Source organism: Seriola lalandi, unplaced genomic scaffold (assembly GCF_002814215.2).
Source record: "Seriola lalandi dorsalis isolate HSWRI2012SDOR001 ecotype SW California unplaced genomic scaffold, Sedor1 jcf7180002054898, whole genome shotgun sequence".
Taxonomy (NCBI): domain Eukaryota; kingdom Metazoa; phylum Chordata; class Actinopteri; order Carangiformes; family Carangidae; genus Seriola; species Seriola lalandi.
The window spans coordinates 4,700,208-4,725,850 of NW_019525450.1; the positions used below are offsets into that span (position 1 = coordinate 4,700,208).

The 25,643-nt window shown below is 40.6% G+C and overlaps 2 protein-coding genes across 2 annotated transcripts; both read left to right on the forward strand.

Annotated features, from left to right (window-relative positions):
* Positions 1–287: 287 nt before the first annotated feature.
* On the forward strand, positions 288–4,316 carry cyp1a (cytochrome P450, family 1, subfamily A). Its single transcript, XM_023429725.2, has 7 exons — positions 288–432; positions 1,014–1,885; positions 2,009–2,135; positions 2,232–2,321; positions 2,579–2,702; positions 2,886–2,972; positions 3,175–4,316. Exons 2-7 carry the CDS (start codon positions 1,046–1,048, stop codon positions 3,470–3,472), a joined length of 1,566 nt encoding a protein of 521 aa, XP_023285493.1. The 5' UTR covers positions 288–432; positions 1,014–1,045; the 3' UTR covers positions 3,473–4,316.
* Positions 4,317–4,534: 218 nt separating this feature from the next.
* On the forward strand, positions 4,535–24,583 carry LOC111672237 (enhancer of mRNA-decapping protein 3-like). Its single transcript, XM_023429606.2, has 7 exons — positions 4,535–4,641; positions 5,419–5,598; positions 6,646–6,842; positions 13,511–13,864; positions 20,214–20,367; positions 21,565–21,782; positions 22,381–24,583. Exons 2-7 carry the CDS (start codon positions 5,435–5,437, stop codon positions 22,713–22,715), a joined length of 1,422 nt encoding a protein of 473 aa, XP_023285374.1. The 5' UTR covers positions 4,535–4,641; positions 5,419–5,434; the 3' UTR covers positions 22,716–24,583.
* The last annotated feature ends 1,060 nt before the right edge of the window (positions 24,584–25,643 follow it).

Below are 25,643 nucleotides of genomic sequence, written 5' to 3' on the forward strand. Positions count from 1 at the left end.
CTCTGATGGCTATTCTGTCTTATCTGTCCATAAAACATAAACCGCAGGACTATTAATTCCTGTAGTTTTCAAACTTTGCATCAACAACTGTGAAATAAACAAAACTGTAGCTGGTGTAGAAATGTAGTTTCAAACGGTTTCGAATCTCGGGTAGGCACACACACACACACACACCAGACATACACCTACACCCACACCTTTTCTATGTACTAAACTTCATTCATGACAGATAGAGCGAGAGGGAGAGGGAGAGGGGGATTACGTCATGCACAGCAGCCAATGAAGCTGTGGAGCGCACTATAAAGCCAGAGCCCAATCTCTGTTTTTGGGACATCAAGAGAGTAAACGCGGACAATAACTCAACTGATCTATACTATTTTGAAAAGTACCTCTGGGATCACAGCATTTTTCCTCTCTGATTGTTCAGCTAAGGTAAGCTTAATGTCACAGATAAGAGCAAAGTGCTGAGTGGAGATTGTTTGGTCAGAATAACTTGTATAAGTATGAAGTTGGTCTTTGCAGGTGCAAACTTAAATATGCTCATTGTTTTTAATGAGGCTATTGTCTTTTATTGGTGGCTTTTCTATGAGCCTGTTTGTGGTGGTGCTAAACTTAGCCTTACAAAGCCTAAGACTTTGCATAGACCATCACCTGTGTAAAGGGCTGTTTTGCAGCATGTAATAATCATAATGAGATTATTTAAGCTATTTGAGCTTTATTTATATAGGTCTAGCATTTTGCTTAACAATGCTACTTAGTGCTTTACAAAACGAAATAAAACCAGAGAAGGCAAATAAAATGAAAATGAGACCAAAGAAATGTAAGCATGTGGAGTCATGTTAATAATCAGATCAATGCATGAAAGCTTATAGAGTCATGTTAATAACAAACACATGCCTTGTGACACTTTTTACTAACTTTAAACTTTATGGTTCATGTAGTCAACATGTTGCGCAACACCTCTTCTCCTCCCTGCCTTCACTACTCTAATGCCCCTCCTATTTAATTTCCAGGTTGTGTTGAAGCCAGAAAAAAAGTTATCATCATGGTGCTAATGATACTCCCATTCATTGGATCAGTGTCGGTTTCTGAGAGTTTGGTGGCCATGACAACGGTGTGTCTGGTCTATCTAATTCTCAGGTTTTTCCGCACTAAGATTCCTGAGGGGCTTCGTCAGCTCCCGGGGCCAAAGCCCCTGCCTATAATTGGGAATGTGCTGGAGGTGGGAAGCAAACCTTACCTGAGTCTCACTGCTATGAGCAAGCGATACGGCAATGTATTCCAGATCCAGATCGGCATGCGCCCTGTGGTTGTGCTGAGCGGCAGTGAAACTGTTCGACAGGCTCTCATCAAGCAAGGGGACGAGTTTGCAGGCAGACCCGACCTGTACAGCTTTCGCTTCATCAACAATGGCAAGAGTCTGGCCTTCAGTACGGACCAGGCCGGTGTCTGGCGTGCCCGCAGAAAGCTGGCCTACAGTGCCCTGCGCTCTTTCTCCACCCTGGAGGGCACAACCCCAGAATACTCATGCATTCTGGAAGAACACATCTGCAAAGAGGGAGAGTATCTGATCAAACAGCTCAACACCGCCATGAAGGCCGACGGCTGCTTCGACCCATTCCGCTACATTGTGGTCTCTGTGGCTAATGTGATCTGTGGCATGTGCTTCGGCCGACGGTACGACCACAACGATCAGGAGCTACTCAGTCTGGTGAACCTCAGTGATGAATTCGGCCAGGTGGTGGGCAGTGGCAACCCAGCAGACTTCATCCCTATCCTTCAATACCTGCCCAGCACAACAATGAAGAGGTTTTTGTGCATCAATGATCGCTTCAACAACTTTGTGCAAAAGATCGTCAGCGAGCACTACACCACCTACGACAAGGTACACCGCCGCTATATCATTCATGAAATTTTCATTCCTCCATTCTTGTTTAGAGACATTATTTCCTCTTTCAGTCACTGCGTATTTAAACTTTAATGAGATTGTCCAATCATTTCCTTTCAGGACAACATCCGTGACATCACTGACTCCCTCATTGATCACTGTGAGGACAGGAAGCTGGATGAGAACTCCAATGTCCAAATGTCAGATGAGAAGATTGTAGGAATAGTCAACGACCTGTTTGGAGCTGGTAGGTCTATATGTTGAATGGTCTGATCATAAGTGACCTCTGTATAAATACCTTTGAAAAAAAAGTCCTGACAGAGTTTTGTTTTTCTCTGTCTAGGTTTTGACACCATCTCCACTGCCCTGTCATGGTCGGTGATGTACTTGGTGGCTTACCCAGAGATCCAGGAGAGGCTTTATCAAGAACTGAGTAAGTACAGCTTTTTTACACAGTATAGATCTTGGATGTTACATTTACCTGGCAGTAAAGTAAAAGTGTGATAAATGCATGGCTTTGATGACCAGTGGATATAACAGGGTTATTTATATCCTTGCACTGATTCAAGGGGAAAGAGTAGTGCAGGAACATGCATTTTGCTACTCTCAACGTCAAATGTCTGATTGTGAGATAGGACGATAGACTGCAGCCTCCATCCTCACCCTGGATTACTATTCTTTATTTTTCAGAGGACAAAGTGGGCCTGGACCGTTCTCCTCTTCTCTCTGATAGACCCAAGTTACCTTTCCTGGACGCTTTCATCCTGGAGATCTTTCGTCACTCTTCATTCCTGCCCTTCACTATCCCACACTGGTGAGGTTCATGTGTTTTTGATGAGATTACCACAGGTGACAATTGACAATGAGATGCTAATACCATGCTATCAGAGATTCACACAAAGATGGACACAAGGACATGGTTGTCACTAGCATAATAATGTATGTGGTATAAACCTGTAAATACACAATAGACTAACACTTAGTTTTTCTTTTTCAGCACCTCAAAAGACACATCTCTGAATGGCTACTTCATTCCCAAAGACACATGTGTCTTCATCAATCAGTGGCAGATCAACCATGATCCGTAAGTTCTTTTTGTTTCATTTTCTTTCGTTTTTTTTTTTTTTGCTCAAGAGCACACCGTAGGTAGTTAAAAAGGAAGACACATAGCAGCCTCTATTCACTTCCCAAACCTGGCTGAATCAGAGAGATTAAAACCCTAATTTATCATGCTCTCAGGGTTATTTGTACCCCTATCTTATTTCTTTATTCTCTCCGGTTTTCAGTGAGCTGTGGAAAGATCCATCCTTGTTCAACCCAGACCGCTTCCTGAACGCTGATGGCAGTGAGGTCAACAAGCTGGAAGGAGAGAAGGTGATGGTTTTTGGCATGGGAAAGCGGCGCTGTATCGGTGAGGTCATTGCACGAAATGAAGTCTACCTCTTCTTGGCAATCATTATCCAGAAGCTGCACTTCCACGCCATGCCTGGAGAGCCGCTGGACATGACACCTGAATACGGTCTCACAATGAAGCACAAACGCTGCCACCTGAGAGCCACAATGCGAGCAAGGAATGAGCAGTGAACTTATTTACCATGTACAATCTATGACTCAAGAGATGGTATAATTGACTCTAGCACTGTAAGGGTCACAGTCAAATTAAAGTGTAAGTGTCAGTGGAGGAAGCATCTTTCTCAGAATGTAAGGCACTGCATGCTGAATTTGATCTACAAAGCTAATGGCATTAAAGCAAATAAGTGAAATTTGCTTGTGGCAGATTGTCAGAGATGTCTAGGGTTGTGTGAACATATATCTGCCATGTTTTTGGGTCTCTAAGAGATACTCCTGCACATGGTTGGTGCTTCTCAGTGAAGTAAAAGGAGATACTTGGCTCTCCTGTTGTGTTGTCCAGTAATCTAAATTGCTCCCATTCATAAAACACACTGAAACTTTTAAAAGTTGCCTTGTTCAACTTTGGGACAAACTGTATGCTTTACTGGATAGGCATTATTTAGAACATTGCAACCTATTTCTTTTCTGTGACATCAGAACAGATATTACCTTATGATACCATTTATAATTGTAAGCTATTTTTATTCCATTATAATGTGGATGTAAGACACTGAAGATATATTTGTATCCCAAAATGTGATTTTGTGTGTATATCAAGTTCTTTCTATTTTATAAAGTAATTTTTTTATGTGCCTAGTGTTTGTATATATTTGAGGTGAAATAGTTTTGCTGTGCATCTATATGATCTATCAGGACACCAAAAGAGTTCCAATGATTTTTTGAATATATTAGTAAGCTATACAATTTTTTATTTCTATCGCTAATGTATCAATGATTGTATAACATGTAAGGGCATGTGACTGGAGCATCCTTTAATCAGCCTCACAAATAAAATAAAAACATATGGTTTAATGATCCTCTTGTTCCTATTTCTTGCTTGATTTGAAAGAAAATAAACACACCCACTCATTGATACACTGATGACCATCACATGAAGATGAACTAAGTCACTGATGCACAAAAAGGTGCATCCAAGTCAGAATATGTTGCAATATTGAGGTCTCACATGAGCCGTTTTAAGCTTCAGAGAAAAAAAACGACAACAAACCCACGTGGGAGAAGACGGAAGTGACGCCAGGCGTCAAACCGGAAAACGGCACAAACAGCAGCTGGAGCCAAACAAACTGTGCAGGCTGGAGCTTTGGCTTTCATTGGCACCTCGCTACAGATTTATCAACAAGGTATATCTATCTATCGACCAAATAGACCCAGGTTGTGTATTCAAAATGAGTAAACTCTGTTCACAAGTTTACAACATTCCGCTAAGATAAAACGAAAACGGGCGGACAGAATTGGAGCTAACATTAGCCGTAAAGCTAGCCAGCACAGCTTACTGGATGTGTAGCTTAATGCTGTGATTTTCATTCTTTCTCCTTTCATTTCTGGAACTATACTCTCATATGGATGTTAAAATGGATGGATGTTTAAAGTTATTTCCACCCAAGATTTCTCTATCTTAGACAGCTTCACTTAACACGCGATATGCCTTTTAAAATTAGTGGTAGCTTTGGCTAATGTTTCCACAAACCTCGAAACATCTTCATCTATCTTTCATTTGAAGGGTCCAGTTTTAATATGTTGAACACCCATAACACCAATACGTTGTCATTTGTTATTCTAATTCATTTTCAACTTATCTTTCCACTTTTAACTTATCTTATGGCCACCAATGTCTTCTCTGCACCGGTGGAAGTAACGTAAATTTACGAATTACATTTTAGGGCGTCAACCAATTAAAGTAAAGTATAGTGCATTAAGTAAAGTGCTGTGTAATGTTAATGGACCGATTATACCAGAAAACATTAAATGTTGGCAAAATGTCCTCAGTTACTGGGAAAGACATTTGCCCATAGGCTCAGCAACAGTAAAGTAGCACATTATTCAGTGGAGTTTGATTTAATGCTCCACAGCAGGAGAGCTGAAAATCATATCTCTTGTTTGTGTTTTTTGAATCACAGGATCACAGTGAGCACAATGGCCACAGACTGGTTGGGTAGTGTTGTGTCCATTAACTGTGGACTGACGCTGGGAGTTTATCAGGGAGAGGTGTCATCTGTTGATCACGCCAGTCAGACCATCTCACTAAGACAGCCCTATCACAATGGGGTCAAGTGCCCTGTTTCTGAGGTCACATTCAGGTAAGAATGGAGACAGATGCGACCATATTTTCTCATCCAACACATCTTTAATCAATTTTTAAAAATCCTCTATATGCAATCTTTAAAGCCTGACTATTAGTCAATTTTTTTGTGTTTCCCACTCCTCCAACTGTTTCTATAAAAAGCTCTAAGACTTGTAATCGTAACATCTGCCTTGAAATTTGTAGTTTTCACTGACGTTGGGTGGAAAGCTGGATCCAGGTGTACATGTAAAAATTTTCAAAGCTACAGTATTTTAAATGTAAGAAAGGCATTTTGAAAATTTAGATTTTTTCTGACATCTCCTGTTCTTAGTAGAATGAAAAAACCTGGCAAATATATGGAAGTATTGCCTATCGTAATGTTTTTACCCAGAGGTAAGGCTCTAGACACAGGTTAAAATCTCTAAGTCAGGATACGCGATGTGAGTGAGTGAAGCTCAGGAGGAATTGCTACAAAATTCTAGACAATTTAATTATAGGATTTACTTCACAAAATTAGTCACAAACTTTGAGCATAAATGTTAGCACAGACAGTTCAGTGCTTCCCATTTAGGTTATTGTGGATTTGGATGGTGGGGGAAATTTTGGTTTCTTCTGTCCATGTTTGTTGATTTGTCTGTTCCAGAATAGTTAGTAATGCATTAATACATTAATGGATCTTCATTATATATAGTCATTCTCAATAGGAATGAAACCCTTAATCATTTGGTAAGTGTTATAGGGAAGTTTTTGCTATCGCTACAAAGCCAACATTAGCGTTAACAGCTGTTTGCTTACTAGTGTAGAGAAAACATACCAAGGTCAGCATCAAACTTTCATTCATTCATTCCACAATGATGGCTGAAGCTCTTGGCAAACAACCATCACCACCACCACCTGCTCCTGGCAAGAAACCATGTTTGGCGTAATGGAAAACTTATAAATAGCACCTTTAAGTGTTGAGCCTTGTTCCACTGAAAGAGCTACACAAATCAAACCTGATAATTATTCTAGTACATCAGTACAGTTCAGCCCAGGTAAGGCCAGTCATTTGTTTGTCTTCTAGTGCCATGGATATCAAGGAGCTGAAGTTCTTAGATATCCAGAATACAGTCAACAAGCCCAGTTCTGGTCAGGGAGCTGCAAAACAACCCAGCATCATATCAGCAGGGCGCCATGGCCAGAGTAACAGAACCACTCACCCTCCTGTAACAAGCAGCAGCTCTCATTCTGGCACTGCTCCTATCACCATCCTACGCAGAGGTAAGTAAGTGGGTGACCTTAGATGGGATGGGGTTTATTTAACTCACAGTCCATTTTCTTTAGTGGGGACCATAGTTGAGTATAATCAACATTGTTTAGAGTTTCATAAATACTTGTCATTAATTGGACACAGTTTGCTGATGTGTCCTTTGGCACGTTAAGGAGCGTGACTGTGCAGCGGAATACTAGAAGACTGACTGAGTGTTCCGATGTGACGTATGTTTTCATAACTAAGACCAGTGTATTTATGGCAAGACCAGTTTATTTATGGGTTATGCTTAATCATTTTGAAACTGCATTTTCTAGTTGTCATTTCACAGTCAGACTGTTGTTGCAGAGTTCATATTGGGAGTCATGTACTTCATGACAGGAATATACAGTACTCCTCTGTTGAAGAACAGAAAATAGTTATTGTTCTTCCACTTAAAGAAATGTGAGCACGGCGTCATATATTACCCAATTCCTTTACTAATTCTCAGTTACCAATGATAATGGACTGAAAATTTAAAGTCACGAAACATCACTGCTTTTGATTGTACAACAGAAATGTGTCATGTTTGTTAGCTTACTATAAAAAAGGATCATGTTCTAAATAAGATTTCACACACTGCAAGTGCCACTAAAAGAGTAACGTTTCAAGCACTCCGATTTTTCTTTAACAAATGAAGGCTGACAATATTTTATGCTTTTTAAAAAAAAATAGTTTATTTGTACAGGTGATCTCATTGAGATCGGGATCTCTTTTTCATGAGAGACTTGTTTACTAAAATAAACGTATACAGTATATTTATAGACACATAAATTCACAAGGTTTACAGTGGACACACAGACAAGTCACAGATATATATTATACACATACATACATACTAAATACATTCATATACATACACAGTTTTTCTTTTTTTTTAAAAAATTGCATGTGTTGTAAATATATGAGTACCTTTTAAAATGTTTAAGTGAGGTGAGAGAATGTAACTTCAATTGTTTTTGGACTCATTCCATTTGTATTCACTGTAATATTTGAAATCAGTTCTCCCAAGTTTAGTTCATTTTTAATTAGTACTAAAGAATTAAATGTTTAAAATGTGTCATAAATATTTAATAAGCTAAGTAATTTCCTTAAACAGATGGGCATTGTAGGTTTTAACAAATGTTTCTCAAACAAGTGTAGAAAAGTGCATTTGAAGGGAATTTTTTTCCGCTGCAGTTTTGTGGTGAGATGATAGGCTATCACAAAAAGAATTACAGCAGCCATGATCATGGTATTTAAGGAACATGTTATAGGATTTATTCACAGTAAGAAATACAGTGAATTACCAGACTTTACTTACTTAACATACTTAAGTGACAAAACATGCCATCCTAAAAATACATATCTATCAGTATCTTCTTTCAGGGGACACACAAAATAACTTAAACACTCTGAAAAATGTAAAGTATACCCCTCTCAGAACAATACAGTTGGTCTGCAATTGATCTGAATGAGTCAGTGTGTGTTATAGCTTCAAGACCGGAGCTGGATGTGTTTTGGTCACCGCTCTGCTTTGGTGAAAAATAATTTCTTAAGGATACATATTTAATGTTATGTTATGTGAATGATTTTTTTTTCTAATGTTGTTGACTGCAATACTACCAACTGCTTCCTAAAGACAGCAAAGACAAAGTAACAGGAATACTGAACAGTGTACTGCAGTCCAACACAGTCCAAAATTATATAGAATAATATTTGGAATTTGTGTTCGTTTTGATATGCCGATGTCTTGTCTGGTGTCTCATAGTCATTAGTGATGAGGTTCAAACAGTGATCCGTGTTCTTATATGGCAGGGAGTTGTGAGTTATTTTAGTCAGCTGACTTACTTATTTCAAAGTTATTATTCTCTGTCTTATAGTGCATTTGGTGTTTTGTAGCCCTGCACCTGAACAGATTGGCCGTTTTGACTGTGTGTGCACATTATTAATAGAAATGAAGCCCTCTATCCAAAATGTGGATTAAAGAAAATAGAACAACAAATAACTACAAAATATGATAAACAGTCACATGTACACGCCATGCAGTGATGAGCTGTGATGTTGATACTGAAAAGCACATCTGCATTCTCCTCTCCTCTCCTGTCTCAAGCTGTGAAAATGTGAATGTGTTGCTCAACCTCCTGATTAGATAAGGGTTAAAAACAGCATTTCCTCTAGTCAACATCCAGTCAGCAGGAAGTCTGCTTGGACAGCTCTGTGGCCTCTGCCGGATTCAGTTAAAGTCAGTTCACTTTCAAACTCAGGATTACCAAACAATGGAGAGGTCAGAGGTCAATAGAATTGGCTAATGGACACTGTGCTATATTCTTCAGTCTGGTTGTAAAAATGACCTCTGCCTCAGGGCTTTTTCCTGTGCACAGAAGATGAAACTTGCACATTAGGATACCAATCTTTTTTTTCTTTTTTTTTCTTACAAGAAAAAACAGAAATATGTTCAAATTGCATTTATAAATTTTTTGTTTTGTGTCAGAAAGACTCATAGCTCTTTGACACAGTCTCTGCTCCTGTGTGTCACCAGCTTCTGTTAAGGTGCTTGAACATGGGACCAAACACACAAAGTCTTGCTATGACCCCCCCCCCCCCCCCCCCCCTCAAAGATTCCCATAGCGTGCTAAGGGCTTGTACCAAAGTTCCTCTTTACAATATGTGTGTGACTAAGATCAATAAACATTCCCCCTCCCTCTCCGTGTCTGCTCCTAAAGAGAAGGTTATGCAAAGCCTTGCTTTTCGTGCCTCCGTGCCCTCCTGTCCTCTCTCTCTCTCTCCCCATCTCCTCTAACTCCCTCGCTCCTGCTCTGCACAGGAAACCACCCCCCCTACCCAGCCCCCGACAGGAAGCCATGTTGTCCCAGTGTGCTCGGAAGGCCAAAGCGATATCAATTGTGGAAGTAATGTTTACCTTTTGAGTTTTTATTTTAATCTCCAGCTCTCAGGCTGGTGGCCAGGGAGCCAATGCCCAAATTGCATGGGGCCAAAGTGCTGAGTGCCTTGGGCAGGGCTGGTCCTTTCACACGCAATGCCATGCTCCCAAGAAGCCCCCGGCCACAAAGAAGGGAAAGCAGGGTGGCCCGTTGCTTATACAAGATCACAAATTCCAGAAATGGTTTCTGAATATCTACCACTGATCTTTCTGGGAGAGTAGGATGGGAATTAAGAGAGTGGCTGCTTTTTGTGATGCAGAGGCCTCCAGAAGCAGAGACGAATTCCATCAGACCCAAATAGATCTGATTAAAAGGGCAGTTGAGAAGAGGAGCTCCAGACTCTGCTCTTACATAAACTGTTCCCATAACCAGCATGATGGCTCTGTATATGCAGTGAAATTGTGTGCAACATAGTGTTTTTCCCCATAAATTGTTGCCTCAGATATTTGTAAATCAGTCACCTAGCACTTTATTAGGAACAGCTGTACACCTGTTTTATCATGCAAATATGCACTCAGCCAATCATGTGGCAGCAGTGCAGTGCATAAAGTCATGCAGATACAGGTCAGACACTTCAGTTATTGTTCACATCAAACATCAGATTTCAGTTACGTTGACTGTAGCATTACTGTTGGTGCCAGACGGGCTGGTTTGAGTCGACTGATCTGCTGATCTCTGGGAATTTTCACAGACAACAAAAACATCCAGTGAGCAGCAGTTCTGTGGACAGAAACGCCTTGTGGATGAGAAAGGTCACAGGAGAATGGCCAGACTGGTTCAAGCTGACAGAAATGCTACAGCAACTCAGACAACCATTTTTTACAACTGTGGTGAGCCCAGAACAGAGGTTTTTGCTGAGGCATGCAGATGGTAGAGTCTGAATTTGGCATCAGCGGCATGAATCCATGAACCCAACCTGCCTTGTGTCAACAGTCCGGGCTGGTTGTGGCGGCCGTGTAATGGTGTGGGGAATGTTTTCTTGGCACACATGAGGCCCCTTAACAGCAGCAATCATGGTTTCGGTGCCACAGCTTATCTAAGTATTGTTGGTGACCATGTTCATCCCTTTGTGTCCACAATTTACCATGGCTACATCCAGCATGATAATGCACCATGTCTTGAAGCAAACGTCATCTCAAACTGTTTTGTGAACATCACGAAGAGTTCAGAGAACTTCAGTTGCCTCCCCAGTCACCAGATCTGAATCCAACAGGACACTTTTAGAACTTGGTAGAAGTGGAGATCAGCAGCATGAATGTGCAGCTGACAAATCAGCAGAAATTATGTGATACAGTTATGTCAACATGTAGGAGAATCTCAAAGGAAAGTTTCCAACACCTTGTGGAATCAATGCCACAGAAGACCTGAGGCTGTTCTGAGAGTAAAGGGAAGCTGTGCCCAGAGCTAGTACAGGTTTATTCCTAATAAATTGCTCAGTGATTTTTATCATTGAAAGTTTTTGCTGAGTATGCATTGTTTAGCGTCCCATTCATACACACTAAGAGCTTCACTATGTGATTGTGGTGCAGTTTTGCCATAAGCCGTATATCATTTTGAAATATTCCTGGCCTGTGTAGTTAGACGAACTTGTGGTGGTAAGTTTGTCCAAACTGAAATCAGTGAAGTTCACTGTGTCTCGCTACTTGGTATTCATTAGCCTGTTTGACTTGGAGCTCTGCCCAGTTCATTCAGACGATTGATTCATAGCATGACAAAACACTTCCTCGTAAATAAAGACATTGTTGGCTTGTGATAATAAGCACACTGTCTTTTATCCCTGTTCACACACTTGAACACACTAACCCACCATCTTTCTCCCCTTGTACCAGATTCTGCATTGTTTTTTCTCCAAATTATAATTATAGATAATTAGTAAGCTAATGCAAAAACATTTAGTAGTACACTTGTTTGTGTTGGAAGGAAAGTAATTAGTTAATATGGTGGTGGAAACACTGATTGCAAGTTGATAGACCAACTCAGTGCTGAATGAAGCGACAAAAACCTCACTCCTGTCTGTCGCTGAGCCGTGGTTGTAAGGCCGGATTGTGATATTGAGGCAGGTTTCAGATTGGCTCACAACTGGCTAGTGGTGTTGTATGGGTGCCAGTGTACTATGACTGAGCCTCCCAGTGTCTTGCGTGAGAGTCCAAAGCACCTTAGCTGTCACAGTGACAGTAGCGTGCGACTGTGCCTCTCTGTCTCCTGGTTAGCGTGAGAGCTCAAGATGATTGGGGTTGAAGGCCAGGTTTTTCCGGTTTTTCTTTTTTTTTTTTTTTTTTTTTTGTTCTCGGTTCATTTTATTTTTTGTTTGTTCTTACATGTATGTAAACTTTATTGAGCACTGCTCAGTCGGCCATTGTATGTTTGGTGTGTCGGCTGTGTTTTGTTATCAGCGGGTTATAGTAACTAACTAACCGTGAGAGGATAAGAGGAGGTGCCAGTCAGAGTTACACAAGATAAAAGGAGTTACGAGCATCTACTGCTGAGTACAGGAACTTATTGTGTATGGATTACACCCTTTACAACAGGATGATGTATAGTATGACAGCTTGTAGTGCCTTTCAGAGGTGATTAGGATGTGGGGGGATTTCTGGGTAATCTATGCATTTTGGGTTTCAGTGCTTGATATTACAGCTAAAATAGACCTGTTGTCGCCCAGCGCAAAGCTTCCCGCTCTCTGTCATGAAACCTCAGTTTGTATGTTGTATGTTATTAATTTCATGGTTACATAGTTGCCGGTGCTGTATGATTATTATTCTCAGACTGTTCTGGGAATATAACTTGTACTTTGTGTTATATTTAAACTTTTAAATCCCTCTTTTCAGCATTCCTAAGCAGTATGCAGACATAAAATAAATGGTTTATACACAATTCAGTGTAGTTTAGTAATGTACAGTAATTCATAGCAATTATAACTTCTCCTATTTAGACATGGATTTATCCATATTATCTCTCACTATCTGTTTATGCACCAACCTCTACCTGTCGGTGTCCACAGGAAGAGTTGTAGTTGTAGACAAATAATTAATAATCTGCTTACAACTACATTATAGTGGGTTATATACCATTTTTACTTGTTTATATACTGCTTATAAATGCTAAATATGGGCACTTAAAGTGTTTCCAATATTTAAAGTTTTCTAAGTGATGAAATAAAGAGGGATTATGAAATTAGTATTCCACCTTTTTTAAATTGATTTACTACCAATAAATTGAATTATTGCTGAAGGGAGTGTGTGTAAATGCATTTGCTTCTCCATCAGTGCAGTAATGAATGATTGCAGCCTCAATCAGATAGCGATGATTTGGATGTCTATTGGCAAATATGATGTCTCTATCTCTATCTAAGTACTGTAGATGGGCCTCAAGTGAATTGATCATTTTTTAGGTAATATATGTTGGACCAGATTATAATTTTTTTCTTCACATAATCCTTCACAAATCCTGAACAGTTAGGCAGTAGTATATCCAAGCTGTTTTTCTTTCCTGAGGAAGAGCAAGGTCCATTGGTGGTTTTGTCCCATTAATATTCAGTTTCAATCTCTGCCACCATTGTCCAGTGCAGCATTGTGTTTTGTGTGACACAAATTAGGAATGGAAAATTAAGATAAGTGTGTGTTTGCCTTATGTGCAGAAACTGTCAGAAGATTATTAATCAACACATCCTGTCATGACGTTTTGCCTACAAATGTCTTCGTTTTCTCCAACCCCAACAGTTTCATCTAATAGTAGAGGGGTGATACCAGCCACAGCAAAGAAAAACAATGTGAGGAATGGAGGCACTGGAGGGCCGATGAGGTCAAAGGATGACGAGTGCTTCGGAGACGGGACCGATGAGGACCTGGACACTGACTTTGACTTTGAGGGAAATTTGGCTCTGTTCGACAAAGCTGCCGTCTTCTCCCGGATTGATGGGACCAGTCGCCACAGTAGCAGGGCACAGCATCACAGCACACAGGCCGAACAGAAGCCAATGTCCTATCGCCATGACGAGAATATTCTGGAGGGGAAGCCTGTCATATACCGACAGATAACAGTGCCCCAGCAGGGGGGCAGAGAGTATTGTACTGGTGAGAACAAGATGCATGTGCATACTCACACACACACACACACACACACACACACACACACACACACACTTACACGTGACTTAATTTAATATATATTATTCTAGATTTATTGATGTAGTGCTGTCAGTCAGTATAGCAGCAAACCTACAACAGTGGGTGAATCACATTGTTTTTATAGAGTGGCTGTGAGCTAACACACTCAGGCAGAGGCATTTGTTTTGTAGACTTAAGTGTAATCCTTGAGGATGAGAGTTTTGTATCGGATCCTGACTTTTTTTTTTCCTTTTTTATTTTCTTTAAATCCTTTTAAATTGCCTGTTTTTTCCAACATTTTAATACCCAAATATATTTGATTATATAAAACACAGGAAAAGGTGCTTTTTCTCAATCTTTATAAGTTTATTTCTGTGTGAAATAAACAACCTGTTACTATTTTTACTTGAAGCATATCACAATACTACTGTTATGTGTAATAACAAGGTGTGCTATGATATGAGGAAAGGAAAAGAATATTTAGAGCAGGTCATAAGGTATTTATGGATCCACTTTGACAACCCTAACACTGCACCTGCTGTTACTCACCTCCTAGCTTCTGCCATAGTTTCCATGATGGTGTACTCATCATGATTTAATTTCGTATGACATGGTTTACATTGTTTCCCTTGCAGAGGGAAAAAACCTTGAAATAATGTGAAGTCCCTCTTTGGGACATTTTATCAGTGAACATGTCAGTGTTGTTAGCACAATGTTTGTTTTGGACGGAGTATTTTGTTTCCACCGTGTTTCAACTCTGACCAGGAAGACCATCTGTTTATCTAATAACACTCTTTCGGCTGTTGCCAAAAGCTATAAAAATGTAAACTTTTTTACACTTGATTGTAAGGATAAGAGCTTCTTAGCACTGTGGGGAATGTGCAGCAGTGTCTGTTGCCATTGAACACAATGAGCAAAACAACATGCAGTATAAAGAGTGGGCTCACAGCCTGTTTCCACCATTGGCCAGAGAGAGGTCACCATTGGGCCGACTGCCTGGCAGTATACACCCATGGTTGCATAAGGTGTGCGTGAAGGTGACTTTTGACCCCCCCCAATCCCACCCCACCCCACCCCCTGCTATAGGCCCACATAGATGATGAACCCATCCTTTCTCACTCTTCAGCTCACACTAGGAGTGTTACATAACTAGTTAATAGAAACACAAGATAAGTAAAATATACGCTAGCACAGGCCATTGAGTCCAAGGTGTGAGAGAAATGGCTCGATCGAATTGGAGCAGTGAGAAGGTGGAGAGTTGGTGGGATTGGGGAAAGGGCTGAGTGGTATGGTGTGTCAGTATGTGTAGGTGTTATACTAGAACCAGAGGGATCAAATTCCACCTTTTTCTGTTCACAAGATAGAGTAGTTTACAGGGCAGACGTGGAATAATGACACGGGACAGAACTGCCCCCCTTGGTCCAGATTTGTTATTTGTTGACAGCAAGATAAGGTGGAATTGCAAGCCAAGTGGACATGTAAAAGACAGGGCATTAAATATATATTTACTTTTTCATGTTGGTATCATTATGTTGGTAAATATATCTCTAAGCTTCTGCTAAGCATTAAATTCTTCTAATCTCATTTGTTTGTGATTTTGCTCAGCATTCATTGTTGTATATGCAGTGTCTCTCCTGTGCTGGATGAGGATCACTGGAACAAATGAGTGTGAGCTTTTTATTCCTAGGCTGTGTACACTAGATGACGGGCAGGTTGTAATACTAATAGTGTTTCTAGGATTTACATCCCAGACTGTCTATCTGATTGTGGTGACACAGCGCAGCTCAGCAGGGGCAGCTGTCTACCAATCAGCAGACAGCTGCCAAGCAGAGCCTCCTTTTCTTACCGTGCAGGCAGATCTGCTTCCCAGGGCTGTCATCATAATCCCCATCCACTGCACTCTGTAATTAGCGTGCCGCCGTACAGCCTTACATAAACAGCACCTCTGAAGCAGGAACAAACCGCAGTGCTCTTGACCTGGAATCTTTGCCAGTAAACAGATAAATCAAAAATATGAGAACAGAGCGAGAAAAACAAAGTGCCCAGCTGTATGTTAGGGTTGCCATAACGCATTGGCATGAGGCTTTGACAGGCCTGTTTCTATAGAGCATTGTTTATTGTAAAGCTTGCAGTCTGTGTCGGTTTAGTTCTGCTATTGTCTTGCTTTCCTCTGCGGTGATTGACTCCAGCTGTGCAGTGAAACCTCTCCAGTGCAAACAAGCCAGGCCGCAACACAAATTGCAACGAAGCCAACTGCCAGCTTTTTTTCTTTTATTTATTTATTTTTTTCTTTTATGCTGTATCACTTTGCGGTTAGCAAACTTGAATTTATGTGTCATTCTAAACTATTTTAACCAGTCTGCTCCACTGACCCAGTTGATAGAGTGGGGACCTCCATGTGTGTTATGATCTTCTCCTGAAACCACATACAGGTGAAGAGGAGGCAAGTACTCAAAGGTTTAGAGACACAGGGACTGCAGTACACATGGGGAAGTGGTCATTAGGTAATATTGGTTTGAAGAATTTCTGACGACTGGGTGCAGGGTACTTTGGCTCTTTCGCCCAATGAAGGCCTGAGGCGTCGTCATTAAAGGGTGAAAAGGTGACCAGCTGTGTGCTAGATTGTTTGTTTCTTCACATTACAGTTGTTAATCATATGCAAGATTTTTACAGAAACTTTGTTGGAAGTTTCCTGCAAAAACAATCACAGGTTGTTTATAATATTTAAACAGAGAAATGGACATAAGCAGTGGTCCTCATCATGGCTGAGTAGACAAAATGAAGGGTGGCACCTACCAAAGTGAACTCAACTAACAGAAAATCCAGTGATGTTGTATTGTTAGATTTGTTAAGTGATTTGTGCAAAACACAACACAGAAAGCCACAACAATGGCTAATGGTAAAAAGCTACTGGAACCAATGATATTACCAATTTGCTAAAAAGGAATCTGACAGATTACCACATTAAGCTCCTTTTCTGTGCTCAAATGAACCGGCGCCGCATCCTGCTACCTCTGCAGCTCTTGCGGTGCAGAGGAGAGGAATGGAACAGCCTAGTTTCGCTCTCCCAATCCCAGCGCAACCCTTAAGTCACACATGGCCCGCATCCAGCCAGCGTGTATTGCTTTCAGTTCCTTCGGTTCCCTTGTCATGCTTGAAGGATTGCTTCCAGCTCAGTTTATTTTAGTGCTGCTGCATATTCATGGCTACCCGGTTTGACTAGTTGACTCTCCGGTTTGTTTTCACACCACATCGAGAGTGGGTGTGTGCGCGCATAAATAATTGCATGTGTGTCAGGGAGGAGAACATGGCGTGTGGTTGTGTGTGTGGAAGTGGTGGTAGTGGCAACTTCAGAACTTCAGCAGGAGAGTTATTAAGACGCTCACCTGCTGGGATGTTTGAAAAGCAATTAGTGCAGACTGGTGCAACTCCCACTTCTTCTGAGCTTGGCACTCAAGGCAGCAGTTTGCATGACAAGAGCCAGTTGACTTTCCTGTGCTTATCGCTCACGTGAGGATTGGCATGTTCCAGATTTCTGTTGACCACTGAAACATATTAGCCGTCTTTGTGCGGTATCAATAAAAGAATAGTGGGCGGGGAACAGGGCCAACCTAAAGATAAGCCAGAATTTCAGTCAGGCACGGAATGAGTCTGTGTTTATATGTAGTTATCTTGTGTGTGTGTGTGTGTGTGTGTGTGTGTGTGTGTGTGTGTGTGTGTGTGTGTGTGTGTGTGTGTGTCACTCTGTCCAAGTTGCATGCCAGGGTGTAAAGTTGTGGGTGTATGTGATTGTAAATCGGGTTGTTTGATGTAGGATGAGGTGTGGGTAGCATGCACGCGTGTGGGTGTCAGTGTGAGTTTGTGCACGCCAATGAGGCCACCAAGTTCTCAGCTACCAGGCCAGAGGTCTGTAGGAGGCCATTAAGGACTTAACTGCCTCCCAGCAGCTTTATTTATCAAAGGGATCCTGAGCTGTGCAGTTCCCCCAGCTTGACTTTCATTACCCTTCTAATATGCCACAGGCAATAGACAGCCAGAGATTAGCACAGGCTCTTTAAAGGTTTCTACACACTTCAGTTTGTACAGTGATAAAAAGGCTGAATTGTAGTTATGTAATACAATATTTCAAATTATACACAAAAGAGAACAATTCTAACAAGGTTAGGTGTCTTGACATGACAGGAACCATAAAAACAAAGAGGTCTAAGTATTTCCCTCTAAGGAAAGAGAACTACTGAAGATTCAATGAATTTCAAAGCAGAATCTTCTTTTGGAAAACAGCATGATAGTGGCAGTGAGCAGAAATGTAAAAATTATTTAAAGAGGTCCAAACCAAATGTAGTCACTATATAACTTACCTGTCAAGAACAATATAGTCCTTAGTGTCGATGGGACACATTGACACTAAGTGCTAAATGCTGCTTGTCAGGCTTCCCACAATAAAACAGATTAACCCTTGAGGTAACAAGGGCGACAATAATACAGCACAGAATAGGGTCCACTTGATCCCGTTGTCCTTTACACAATTTACTTTGGTTCTCTGGGAGCTTGACTGAATAAATAGCGAATCAGATATATTATTCCATGTGTCTGGAGCATTAAATCCAAATGCGGTCTTTCCAAATTCAGAATTAACTTTAGGTACATGGACTGTTAGCCAATCATGTGACCAAGTTTATATATTGGCATCAGCTAATACAGTATATTTACTGATAAGTAACAAGAAATTTCAGTATAGAAATGTCAAAGATGGACTCTCTGAAACCTTCCAGAGACTAATGATATTTAATTTATCAAGTGTAAAATTGTCCATCAACTTCCTGCATGTTCTTTCTACAGTTCAGTATCTTACGATACTATATAACCAGTCCTCCATCATTAGCCAGTGATTGGTTTAATGTCCTGCTCAAGGGCACCTTGACAGTTATTGTCAAGGAACGGCAGATCATTCCTCATTCACTTGGCCCCTAGTGTGGAGACGGGGAAATACTTAAGTTGTTTATTATATAGATTTATATATTTCATATCAATGCTTTCCTTTAAATGGTTTACCCAGTTCTATACATAAAACTGAGCTGAAAATAGATTGGGTGACATATCCCAACTAAAAAAGTAGTCTATGAATTACTTTGGCTCAGAAGTTTTTCTTTATTTAGTATCCACTGGCAGATAAGTCAACAGTTTAGTTTCAGAAACTGAATCCATTGTTTATCCCGGTCACCACCATGCCTCCCCCATGTTTAGTCCTCCCTATCTCTCACCACGAACCGTTGGGATACAGGTGCAGGTGTTCATATGTATATGATGTTTGTCCCCTTTTTTGTCACGCTAACCTGCTGTATGTTTTGACTGAGACGGCAGCCGATGTGGGGGGTCCAGCCCAGTGCAGCCCCGTCCTCAAGCTAGGGGTGGGAGATTGGTCAGAAACCATGTGATGGTGCGTGTGAACTCGGGCCCTGCAGGGAATAGGCGTCTCACTCTAGCTGCCTCATGTTTGTCATGTTTTGTAAAGGCTGCCAATCTTCCCTTTGTTGCCGCAGACAGCAGTGACAAACAGGAGAGGAAATGGAGAATCTTCCGTGATGGGAACAAGATCAGGTCGTGAGGAGGAGGAAGGGCTTTTCCCTGAGGAATGGGTTCCTCACATGAGGATCTGTTTTAAACATAACTACCACCCCCTGAGAACATGGGAAAGTGTTTATCTGTAGACCAATATTTGTCCTTATCTTACAGGTCGGTTTCTGAGCTTTACTTCTACTCCAGTAGTTGTTTTTCAAGGTGCACTGATGAAAATAAGTTTCTTATGAAGATATATCACAATTCAGGATTACTTTAGAAATGCAAAACTGTATCTGGAGCTTGTCAGACTATTGCAACGCATATTCTTCAGCTTTTTTTTTTGAGGAGTAAATTTAATCCATGCTGCTCAGTTTGTCTCTTTTTCAGAGAGAGACACAGTGAAATTTAAGATTTTTTAAATTTTAAATTTTTTATTTACCAAACTGCCTGCCACTGTGTCACAAGATCAGTGATGTTATATGGATCATTTCTATGGGAATGTTAGAAGTGGATTACATTTACCAGTAAGAGAGGCAAGGCTCAGTTGCCTGGTTTTGGCATGGAACTCAACATGACTTTGATAGCCATGGAGGAATGTTAATGACAGTGCTAATTGCTAGTGGATAAATTCTCTTTCTGTGCTTTGTGTCTCACTTAATTCGTTACACTTGTGTGATGTTTGTAAAGATGAAGAAATAACAAAGTATAAAATAGCATTAACATTCTATCTATGTTACCTCATGTTCTCCCTTTGCAGACTCAGGCCTGGTGGTGCCCAGCGTGCCCTATGAGCTTCATAAGCGTCTACTAGCAACTGCAGAGCACTGGGGCCTGTCTCTTGAGCGCAGGCTGGAGATGATAGGTGTTTGTTCCAGTCAGATGGCTCTCACGCTGCTCGGTGGACCAAACAGGTAAGGAATACCACACAGGCACTGGTATGGTGTGTACCTCTTCATGGTTGGTAAGTGTGTAAAAGAACAAAGTTAATCATTTCCTGGGATACACGATTTGCCATCTGATGCACAGCGCGGTGCAGTAGAGCCTCTGTGGTTTGTGTAATAATAATGAGAATGCACAGCAGTGTGCCAAACATCCCTATCTGAGTAATTCACCCCTAACCCAACCATAAGAGCCGCTCTGTCCTAACTTTTTGTTTGCATGTACTGTTTTCCAGTTTCCATGGCAATCATCTTTACTACAATGTTTCTACATGAGTTAGGGGATGTTGACCTTGACTCCCCTCAGGGTTTATTTTGTCAGGAAAGCACTGCTGCGAGCGGTCACACTGCAGGTCTAGAACATCATAATAGACTGAAGACACCCCTGTTTGGCAGTGTTTACCTGCACTGTTATGAGCGATTAAGTCTTATTTTAAGATCAAAGAAACACAGTGCAGAGACTCATATAACAAACAGGTTTGTTGTCTCAAATCCTTTTATCAATCCAGCACTGTAATACATGCATGTCTAAAGTTTACACCGGAACTACGATGAGTTCAGATTAAGTTTCATTTTGTATTGTAATAGCACGATCACAGACACTACAATGGTGGCAGCAGACAAAGCCTACAGATACATAATCCTTAAATCAAGCTTCCAGATATTTCTTGCTTATAAGTGCAGTAATTCATATCTAATTAGATGTTTTAAGACTGTGATTATGAATAAGATGGTGCCCACAGTTTATGACCTTTAGCCAAGCATAACACACTGCCAAGGACTTGCTATGACTGAATATTTAACATGCTTCACTTATTACTAACATTACCTGTGTTAATGTTTTTAATGTTAATGTGTTCCTTAAAAAGGCTTTTTATTGGCCAATGTGATACAGATTAACAATGAGCTGGAAGTTATTTATCTAGCAAATATACAGTATCTGTTTTTTCAATCTGTGAGTAACTATTATTAATATATGTATGTTGCAAAGTTATTGAATGGCAGCATGCGCTGGAATTGCATGTAGGTTTTGAATAGCACATGCCTTTAAACTAGCAGACTGACCCAAAAGACTTGGTGTCCATAAACAACCACGTCTCATGTTGTTCTTTATAGTTGCCTTTATCTCTTTGTTGCATAATCGCTTTGTCATCTCTCAAATGTCCCCAGACTCACACCAAAAAACGTGCACCAGAGGCCCACCGTGGTTCTCCTGTGTGGGCCCCACCTCCAGGGAGCCCAGGGCATCAGCTGTGGTAGACACTTGGCCAACCACGAAGTGGAGGTCATCCTCTTCCTGCCCAATTTTGTCAAGATGCAGGAATCTGTCACCAGTGAGGTCAGCCTCTACAGCAGGACCAGTGGCAAGCAAGTGTCCAGTGTCAAAGGTAAAAAAAACACCAACAGAGAGTTTTTAACTCCCTGTCTACCCAAGATTCAGTGACAATGATGGAGAAGAACCAAGTGTGAGTGACTGAGTACCTGTGCAAGTATTAGTGTTTGCTTTGTGGGAACAGACTAACACAGACAAACGTTGCCCTCTAGTGGAATAATATAATTTAAAACACTCCTGACATATTTTGTACTTGAAAGCTCAAACTGAGTGATACCTTGGACGTGTGTTTGTAACATCTTTGCTAAATGTGTAATTGCATTAATTATATGTGAGAAAAGCTGGTGGTGATTTATGTTTCTGTTTTAACACTTTGGTAAATACACACTGGGCTTGTAGTCTGGCAATGCAGGGACAAGTTACACGGCCAAGTGGAGGTGCAGGTTTCAGCCTCTTATGATGTGAATTATTTTTGACACTTGTTTAGACATTTTAGTTTCCTGTAGATAGATAGTATTCAGATTCAATTCAGTTTTTTTTCAGAATATCTCCCAGATACAGCAGCATGCTCACATACACAAAGATGTATTCTTTCATGGTTTTGTGAGGCAACTTTCAAACACTTTTTTTCTTCTCCTCATGCTGTGCCTCAGACCTTCCTGCGAGCCCAGTCGATCTGCTCATCAACTGCCTGGACTGCCACGAGAACCAACTGTTGAGAGAACAGTCCTGGTACCAATCAGCCGCTGACTGGGCCAACCAGAACCGGGCTCCAGTCCTCAGTATTGATCCTCCTGTCAGTGAGCAGCATCAGACCGTCGAGGCGAAGTGGACTCTCTCTTTAGGACTTCCTCTCCCTTTAGCTGAGACAGAGAGCAGGGTCTACCTCTGTGACATTGGCATCCCTAAGCTGGTGTTCCAGGAAGTTGGAATCAGATACCTCTCACCCTTTGGATGTAAATTTGTCATTCCTCTGCACCGAGCGTAACAGAAAACCACTCACACTTAGGTGCAAGTGCACAGTGGGAGCGAAAGGTCTGCTTTTCCACTGTGAGTTTAAGGCACCATTGCCTGAATGTGTGTGGCAACCGTGACCAAAACAATCTTCAGTTACAAAGTTTATAGAACTTAATGACACATTTGAGGGCGTCATCTGAAAGACTAACCTATGCATGTGTTGTAGGTTTGTCCTCTTATTCCCTGGACGCTCTGAGGTTGCTGCACATTGCGTGCGACACCTCTTGTTTTTGAGAGAGAAAGGTTTCCTGTTCTTTGGTGTGTTTTGATAAGGGCTCTGTGACTATGTGAATATGTTTACAAAATGCTGACCACTGTGAGTCCATGTGACCTCTGACCCTGTGACCAGTCAGAGCAGCAGCGACTCAGTTCCTGTTTCCTCCTTTAGATTACATGTGGAGTCTGGTGCTGACCCCGTGAACTGGGGCTCAGCTCAGCCTAAAACTGCCATTTATCTCCTCCACAGTTGATGTCCACTGTGTTTCTGTTTAATGGATTTTTGTTTTTTTTGGGTTTTTTTTTTTACAAACACAAATGGGTATATTTTGTCTGGTAATAGCTGTAGCATGTTACATTGAAAAGGTGGTATTATAAAGTTTATATTTGTATTTATTCTTAAGTACACCTCAGGAATTAGGTATGAAATTTGTAATACTTTATATTTACATTTCCATTACATTCGAGGGCACTCTTTCTACACTGTTGGTTGTTCTGAATTCATAACCACTGACAGTGAAAATGAGAAGCGGTAGCAGACGCCCCAGAGGATTAATTTTCTGTATTTCTGAAGTCCAGCAGATTAGAGCGGAATTTGAAGCACACATTCCAAGGACCAAAAAAACATCTTCATCTCCAGGGATTATAGCCAGGCAGGTGCAGTGAAACATTTTGACACATCAGATTCAGCCACATCCAGTGAAATAACCACTCCAACCAACTGCCTCTGCTTCAGTCAGCGTTGTGATCTTGTGTTTTAATTTTGGATCAGCAAAATGTCAAGTTTATAAGAAAAAGTAAAACAGCCTTATTTTTAGACTGGCAGCTATGCACTTTGGAAAATATGCAGGTATGGCTTTTCAAAAGCCGTTAAGTCCTTGTGTCAGGAACTCCGTTTCCAACCACCACTTGCAGTAAAAACTTGTAAATAACAAAGCTGTGGTCACAAATGATAAATGACAGCTTTAATAGGCTTTGTAGGGTTCACACTTAACTAATGTCTACATTTAATGTCAACATTAGTTAAGTGTTACCAAGGACAGCTGTGAGAATTGTACTTCTTTATCTCGCGAGAGTTTGCTCAAAACCAGAAACTGCCCAAAACCAGGTGTGAACACCTGGTGGAGGGAAGCAGAATAGATTCAATATAATTTGTTGGTACTTCTATAAAGTTCTGAATAAGACGTCTGACTACTCATGTAAATGACATTCAAAAGACCGCAGCCTTTTTTCCTGTACTTTCTCAGAACTGCTATTCTTTTTCCTCTGCACTGCAGCAAAAACCTTTATATTTGATTATGACTACCTATAACAAATGTTTTAGAAAATACCATGCAGGTTTGATTGTAGCCAAGGTTCTGGCTGCCTTGTTCCCAGCCTTCTTGGTTATTGCTGACAAGCCGCTAATTTAAGAGCAAAGTACCTTTTGTAAGCCTGTTAAATATGTCCTATGGAAAACCTGATATAGAAACATGTCCTTTTTAAATGTATCTTTGGGTATACATGTGAAGCACCAGGCAAAGTATTTGAAGGTGCAAAAATATCTCATTGATAACCATATGGTAGGGTGACGGTGGGTGCTCCTTTTATAGCAAATAAAATAAAAACACTGTGTGTAAACTGCACCGGATCTGGGTCATGGCCACTGGCAAAAAACCACACTTCAATTTCTACACCTGAGTGCACTTTTGAAACACTATACTGAAGCTAATACATTCAAGAGGGAAATATTCAACTTTTTACTCACTGATTTTGACATTTATGGGTTCTACTTACTTCCTGGATAGTAAGATTTAAAATACATGATATATGATCACTTTATAAAATATGATTTGTTGTTATAGGTCAACTACCCAGTAAGGGAGATAGAATTAGCTTCATAATGACCAGCTGCAGCATTCAAATGCTTCTTACACATTAATTAATCAGAAATACTTATACAGTAATAGAAACTCTCTGATTGGGGCCATTCTGCACAGTGAGTTACTTAACTTGTGATACTTATTTATACATCTTCATATAGTGGATTCTGTTTCTAATAGTGACACTTCTTATTGAAGTAAATATAAATACTTTGTCTATCATGGCACATATTTTAATAGGCCTTTTTCCACTGCAGATGTTTTGACTTGTCATAGGAAGAAAAGCACAGGTGTTACAGCATTAATTCTTATGAATGATCTGTGAGAAAAGGCATATAATGTTTAAAAAATAGTTTATCATTATAGAAATATTGCCATTATTTTGACAAAAACTGAAGGTAATAGACTGGGTGTCCATCTCTCATCACCAGCTGCCCACACATCACAGAGCTGTTTTGGTATTGGCCTTACAGCAAACATTTTAAGATAGCGTGATAAGTACAGGTGTAATTAATTACATTAGTTATGCCACCATGCCATATACATGTTCCATTTACAGTGCCATGGTTAAATGGCATGGTTAAATACTGTAGGAGTTGATTATGGTAATAACATGCATAAAATGAAGACGACCATACAAAAAGCTCCAATTATGTTATGGGACCAACATTTCAAGCACCTGGTCTTTTTCACATTGCACAGCTGGTAGCAATCCATAATCAGTGAAACCAGTGATCCACAAGGGCACATCTGAGTTAATTACGAGTGAACACCAGAAATAGTTAAGAGAGCACAACATGAGACACCATAAATTCTTGTAG

Excerpts from the sequence above, each read along its gene's own strand:
- cyp1a (XM_023429725.2), top strand. The coding sequence starts at position 1,046 with ATGGTGCTAATGATACTCCCATTCATTGGATCAGTGTCGGTTTCTGAG. Across the intron at positions 2,322-2,578 it reads GAGGCTTTATCAAGAACTGA|AGGACAAAGTGGGCCTGGAC; the intron begins GTAAGTACAGCT and ends TTTATTTTTCAG. Across the intron at positions 2,703-2,885 it reads CCCTTCACTATCCCACACTG|CACCTCAAAAGACACATCTC; the intron begins GTGAGGTTCATG and ends TTTCTTTTTCAG.
- LOC111672237 (XM_023429606.2), top strand. The coding sequence starts at position 5,435 with ATGGCCACAGACTGGTTGGGTAGTGTTGTGTCCATTAACTGTGGACTG. Across the intron at positions 5,599-6,645 it reads GTTTCTGAGGTCACATTCAG|TGCCATGGATATCAAGGAGC; the intron begins GTAAGAATGGAG and ends TTTGTCTTCTAG. Across the intron at positions 21,783-22,380 it reads GCAAGTGTCCAGTGTCAAAG|ACCTTCCTGCGAGCCCAGTC; the intron begins GTAAAAAAAACA and ends GCTGTGCCTCAG.